Below are 7,098 nucleotides of genomic sequence, written 5' to 3' on the forward strand. Positions count from 1 at the left end.
CTTACGGGTGAGGAACGACATTAGGGAAAGGAGTTAATGACATAAATTTCATTTTTGGGTGAACTAACCCTTTAAGTGAACAGGGCCATAAGGTAGACAAATCCCTAAAATTGATAGAATCCCTGAAATCTCTTTTTGCCCTGGCATCCATCTAGATCACTCAATTGCATGTATGTGAGCGCACACTGTAAATTTTTTTTTTGATTTTTGTTGGTTTAACTTAAAAAAGTAAGTTACCTGGTTGCCTTAAATTTTTGAGTTTATTGAAATTAAAAATGTGAGATGATACAATGAAGGAAATTTGTTTAATAAATAGAAACTCAAAATATTATTGTATCTGAACCACATAAAAAATGGGATAAATCATGAAAATAGCACTATTTGGCATGTTTCACTGCGTCAACAGAAATAACACACACACAATTACCCAATATGCTTACAAAATCTTTTAATAATATTTTAATAAAGTTTGTCGAATCTTTAAAATAAATCATTGTAGTAACTCAAAATTTTAATTTCAATGAACTCAAATTTTTAAGGCAACCACGTAACTTTTTTCTAAATAATTTTTTACAGTGCATCTTTAAGCAGGTGTCACATTTGCCTGGCAGTTTTGCCTGACTGTTGAGTAAAGAAATCCCAAGGACAAACTGCGCAGACAGAAAAGACTCTGGAGGAGTAGGAGGACAGTGCAATGTAATGAGAACAGTTTGAAGAAGCGAATTCAATTACCTAACCATTATAAGAGCACTAATGAAGTCTTCTAATCTAGACCCCATAATCTCACCTCAAACAAGGGTGGATGGCAACATGCAGTGATTGTGTAAGAACACGTTGATTGACAATATGTTCACGTGATGTATGATAAACATCACAAAGACTGAAGTTAAACATTTGAGCAATAGAAGTAGATATGACACAAAAGCCAATGTACACAGACATAATAGACATGTTGGGTCAATGCAAGTAATTATACAGAAACATTTGTCTGCCCTTATTGTTTGATGTGCAAAGGATAAAAAGAATGAAATGGCCCAAACATTTAAAATTAATTCACAGTCTATTATAAGTACTTTTCAAAACACTGCAGCTTCACATCAGTGTCAATTCCCATGGCCTGCGGCTTTCAGTGCACAGGACAAAAACTACTTCATATGCGTCTGTACAGGTTTGGCTGTCATCTTTGGACCTTGGACTTTAAATGTAAAATAAAATGTAAAAAAAATAACAACAACCAAAAAGCCAGACTACAGACAGCAGGCAGAGGAGCTGCTTGTCTTTTAAATATCCAGGGTAATGTGCTCTGCTGTTGAATCATTTTGTGTGTTAAAAGGAACAATCCCTGAGTGCTCCGAGAAGTGTGCGGATTCTGGGAAACCGTCCAGTGAGTGAGAGAAGAAGACACAGAATCAAACAAACAAAGACAAGCTCTGCCTCCCTCATACTGACACATTTGGACCTGTGGGAGGTTCACCTATAACACATGCAATCTGATAGATAGATAGATAGATAGATAGATAGATAGATAGATAGATAGATAGATAGATAGATAGATAGATAGATAGATGGATGGATGGATGGATGGATGGATGGATGGATGGATGGATGGATGGATGGATGGATGGATGGATGGATAGATAGATAGATAGATAGATAGATAGATAGATAGATAGATAGATAGATAGATAGATAGATAGATAGATAGATAGATAGACAGACAGGCAGATGGACAGATAGATGGACAGACAGACAGACATACAGACAGATGGACGGATAGATGGACAGATGGACAGATAGATGGACAGACAGACAGACAGACAGATGAACAGATAGATGAACAGATAGATGGACAGACAGACAGAAAGACAGACAGACAGACAGACAGACAGATAGATAGATAGATAGATAGATAGATAGATAGATAGATAGATAGACAGACAGACAGACAGACAGACAGACAGACAGACAGACAGACAGACAGACAGATGGACAGAGATAGATGGACAGACATACAGACAGATGGACGGATAGATGGACAGACAGACAGACATACAGACAGATGGACAGATAGATGGACAGACAGACGGATGGACAGATAGATGGACAGACAGACAGATAGATAGATAGATAGATAGATAGATAGATAGATAGATAGATAGATAGATAGATAGATAGATAGATAGATAGATAGATAGATAGATAGATAGATAGATAGATAGATAGATAGATAGACGGAAAGACAGACAGACAGACAGACAGACAGACAGACAGACGGACGGACGGACGGACGGACGGACAGACAGACAGACAGACAGACAGATAGATGGACAGACAGACGGACAGATGGACAGATAGATGGACAGACAGACAGACAGATGGACAGACAGACAGACAGACAGACAGACAGATAGATGGACAGGCAGATAGATAGATAGATGGACGGATAGATAGATAGATAGATAGATAGATAGATAGATAGATAGATAGATAGATAGATAGATAGATAGATAGATAGATAGATAGATAGATAGATAGATAGATAATATTTTTGAGTTTTCTTGAAGATATTTAATTTGAATACCTCAATTTACCTAGTCTTTTTAAAGCTCATAACATTAATATTTAACAGACTCTAATATTATTTAACCAGGGAAGAAAATCACATTAAGAGAGATATCTCATTTACAAATGAGCCCTGGCCAAAGTAGCAGCACACACAAAACAAAATAAAAACCATCAAAGTGGAATTAAACATACATAAAACAATAATCACAACACAACACATTTCCAGCAATAAAACAAGATTAAGAACAAGTGCAGACAGTTTGGAGAGTTTTATTAAGATATAGATTAAACTCATTGATTGAAATAAATACACTAAGTTTCCATGATCTTTGAATCTCATTCCAAGCAAGTGATGCACTAGAAGTAAAAGCAGTCTTCATTAAGGGAACTTTATATAAATGTTTTTTTTAATTCCATCTTTCCAATCAAGTGGCTTTATAACAAGCATTTTAATTTACTTAAGAATAACTTGATGGATCCCGACAACATGATAATCCGCCCATTGACTATTAAGTTAATTTGTTATTTTTTTCTTTGTATATGTTTCTTTTTTGGATACACTTCAAACATTGTTTTATTTTTGATACCCGTAGGGTAAGCAGGTTAAAGGGTAAATCTTCTGTTTTTCAGAACTATGGACAGCTCCTATATATTTCCCTGCAGGTCGCGCACGTGACCAACACGCTTTGGATATTCTCGTGCCTTGTGGCGTCAAAATCGAACGAGTGTGAACGAAGCATTTAATATAACATTTATTGATCTACGACGAATCCATTGCTAACTCCTCTCACACGTCTGATCTAATAGTTGTTATCCAAATTCCACCATTTCCGATTAAATAATGCATCATTGCGCGTATGCAACGTGGAGAGGGGTTGCATAAAGACGAAGTCCCTGCTGCGCTCCAAATGCCAATCACAGTGACGTTGGAGCGTGTCCTTTCATCTTTAGGGGGGTGGGGAGGGGACACATGCTCTCATTGACATTCTAAGTCCGCGCCTTATCGATACATGTGCATGCCAAGCGCGTCAGAGACAACCAATGCAGCGCGTACAGGCATTTATTGATAACATTTAAACAATATTTGCGAATTATGAGGGGTGAACTGACTCAGATAATTAAAGCTTGATCAACACTTTAAAGGAGGTCAAAACAACCCACTAAAAGGTCCTAAAAAAGACATAACGGATTATTTCAGTAACCTAAAAATCACAGAATTAGGATCAATATCGGACAGCGCATTAACAAAACGGACATTTATCACTTCGCCATTGATTTAGATGTCAAGTTATGCATATAAATGTTGGTGTTTAAAAAAGAACTGTTGCGCGATGAACTTCTCCAGAATAATTCGCATCATGCGTAGCACAGGTTGCATAAAACACTAACCTCCGGCTATTCATATGAGGTATTGCAACACATGTCAATGAGGGTTTTCATTTTAGGTAGCCTAACGTTTGCACTTGTCGCCGATGCGCGTTCCCACACCCCCTCCCCTAAAGTGTGGGCATCGGTGACGCGCGTCTGGGGTTCATGTTTATGTCTGTCAGGTTTCCGATTGGGCGCCGTGTAGATGTGTGATGAGCATCCGCGCGCCGGGGGCGGGAGCAGGCATGTTTATAACCCACAGTACGCGCGCCGTGGGCGGGAAGACTGGACTGAGAAAGTAGCGATTCGAGAGTGAGGACGCGCGGCAGCGGCGGGCGGCTGTGGCTGACAGGAGCTTGTGGAGGAGGCGCGGCTTCCACTGCCCCTCCACCTAAACAGCTGTATGGACGACCACCTTAGCCTCCTCCACTCGCCTCCGCCTTCCTCAAGCAAGCACCGGGGCAACAACCTCGTGAACCACGGATACACCGAAAACGAGCAGGACACCATGACAATTGTTGCTTGCGACAACATGCTGGAGGAGTCCGCGGCGCTGCCCGGGCACCAGTCGCTGGAGCGCTACGAGCCGGACCACGAGTGTTGCGAGAGAGTGGTCATCAATATCTCGGGCTTGCGATTCGAGACACAGCTCAAAACCCTGTCCCAGTTCCCAGAGACTCTGCTCGGCGACCCCAAGAAAAGAATGCGCTACTTTGACCCCCTGAGAAACGAGTATTTCTTTGACAGGAATCGCCCGAGCTTCGATGCCATTTTGTATTACTACCAGTCAGGGGGGCGCATACGGAGACCCGTGAACGTCCCCATTGACATCTTCTCCGAGGAGATACGCTTCTATGAGCTCGGCGAGGAAGCTATGGAGAAATTCCGAGAGGATGAGGGCTTTATTAAGGAGGAAGAGCGCCCTTTGCCCACCAATGAGTTTCAGCGACAGGTGTGGTTACTGTTTGAGTACCCGGAGAGCTCGGGTCCGGCCAGGGGCATTGCGATCGTCTCGGTGCTGGTCATTTTGATATCAATCGTGATCTTTTGTCTGGAGACATTGCCCGAGTTTCGGGACGACAAAGACCCGACGACGGTCGCCCCGCTAGCGAACGGAACTCTCCCTTACTTCACGAGCCCCTTCTCTGACCCGTTCTTTGTCGTCGAGACCCTTTGCATCATCTGGTTCTCTTTCGAACTGCTCGTCCGGTTCTTCGCGTGCCCGAGCAAAGCCACGTTCTCCAAGAACATCATGAACATCATTGACATTGTGGCCATCATACCCTACTTCATCACTTTGGGGACAGAGCTCGCGGAGAGGCAGGGCAACGGCCAGCAGGCGATGTCCTTGGCCATTCTCCGGGTCATCAGACTAGTCCGCGTGTTCCGGATATTCAAACTCTCGCGGCACTCCAAAGGGCTCCAGATTCTGGGGCAAACCCTCAAAGCCAGCATGCGCGAGCTGGGCTTGTTGATATTTTTTCTCTTCATCGGTGTCATCCTATTCTCGAGCGCCGTGTACTTCGCCGAGGCGGACGATCCCGACTCGGGCTTCAGCAGCATCCCTGATGCGTTCTGGTGGGCGGTGGTAACCATGACGACCGTGGGATACGGCGACATGCACCCAGTCACCATAGGGGGCAAAATCGTCGGCTCCCTGTGTGCGATCGCGGGCGTGTTAACCATCGCTCTGCCAGTGCCAGTCATCGTGTCCAACTTCAACTACTTTTACCACCGAGAGACTGAGGGAGAGGAGCAGGCGCAGTACCTCCACATCGGCAGCTGTCAGCCCCTGTCCTCCTCCGAGGAGCTGAAGAAGACGCGCAGCACGTCGTCGCTCAGCAAGTCGGAGTACATGGTCATTGAGGAGGGCATCAACAGCGCGTTCAAGCAGCCTAACTTCCCAGCTCAGAACAACCAGAACTGTGTGAACATTAAAAAGATGTTCACGGACGTCTAGGCTTCTAGACGCGTGTCAGTGCGCGATATGGCAACGCCGTAGGTTAATGTCATGACAGTAAAGCGCTCAGTGTGTCGCCCTCCATTTCCAGGACGCAGAGGAAATGGTTACCCGATGTTTAACGCGCCAGTCCCATGCAGTGTTTATCACCTGTCCGATTGAACCATTGTACTGTGAGGAGAAAGCCCCAAACGGCTTTCAATCTATTAGTCTTTAGGGTACATTCATTCATATGGCAATATGTGTGTGGCAAGCTACTTTCACATTTAATCCTTAAACTAGCATTTGTTTTTCATTTAAGTAGTATACAATTGTTATCACTAGTAATACGTTCAAGTATTCCCTCATATCCCAACAGTGATCATTCTGTTATTTCTGGCAACAAATTGAAAATATTTATAATTGAATTATATTGGGTCAATAGATCAACCATTCACTTATGACTAGCATGTGTGCTAGTCACTTTCTTTCTTTTTTAAATCTTACTTGAACTATATGGAAGACATTCTGACAAGTTTAAGACACGTAGAGATGGAATTAAAAAACTGGTAACACTTTTATTTACAGTGCCATTGTTACATACATGTACTTACCAACAGTAAATTATGCATAATCACATGCAACAAAACCTCAACCAAATCATTAATATTACTCAGTATGTAAATTGCTCCGTAACAATGACACCTTAAAATAAACAATTGTATTAAATTAGATATAAATAAGTATTAGTATCTAATAAATAAGAACTAGAAGTGCCAGCAACAATCCTCGGAAAAGTAAACAAACTATTGATTACACTTTATTTCAAGGTGAGGTATAGTTACATTGTACTTAATCTGATAAGTACTTAATTATATTAATTAATTACATGTACTTATTTACATTTAGGGTTTAGTGTAAGGTTAGTTACTTGTAATTATGCATAATTTACTGTTATTACTATAGTAAGTACTAACCGTAATTGGTGTCTAGTTACAAAATAATGAGTATTATTAGCTAATGAATACTTTACTGGTGAAACTGAAAAGATCAGTCCCTATTAAAGGGACACTTCGCCCAAAAATGAAAACTCTATCATCATTTACTAGGGGTTTAAGTTGTTCCAAACTTATATGAGTTTCTTTCTTGAACACAAAATAAGATATTTTGAAGAATACGTGGAAATTAACAGTTGATGGACCCCATTGGCTTTCATGGTAAGGAAA

The 7,098-nt window shown here is 41.6% G+C and overlaps 1 protein-coding gene across 1 annotated transcript; it reads left to right on the plus strand.

Annotated features, from left to right (window-relative positions):
• Nucleotides 1-2,967: 2,967 nt before the first annotated feature.
• On the plus strand, nucleotides 2,968-6,363 carry LOC137078988 (potassium voltage-gated channel subfamily A member 3). The gene has a single exon (XM_067446873.1). The coding sequence runs from the start codon at nucleotides 4,337-4,339 to the stop codon at nucleotides 5,891-5,893; it is 1,557 nt and encodes a 518-aa protein (XP_067302974.1). The 5' UTR covers nucleotides 2,968-4,336; the 3' UTR covers nucleotides 5,894-6,363.
• The last annotated feature ends 735 nt before the right edge of the window (nucleotides 6,364-7,098 follow it).

The sequence above is a fragment of the Pseudorasbora parva genome, chromosome 6, assembly GCF_024679245.1.
Source record: "Pseudorasbora parva isolate DD20220531a chromosome 6, ASM2467924v1, whole genome shotgun sequence".
NCBI classification, from domain to species: domain Eukaryota; kingdom Metazoa; phylum Chordata; class Actinopteri; order Cypriniformes; family Gobionidae; genus Pseudorasbora; species Pseudorasbora parva.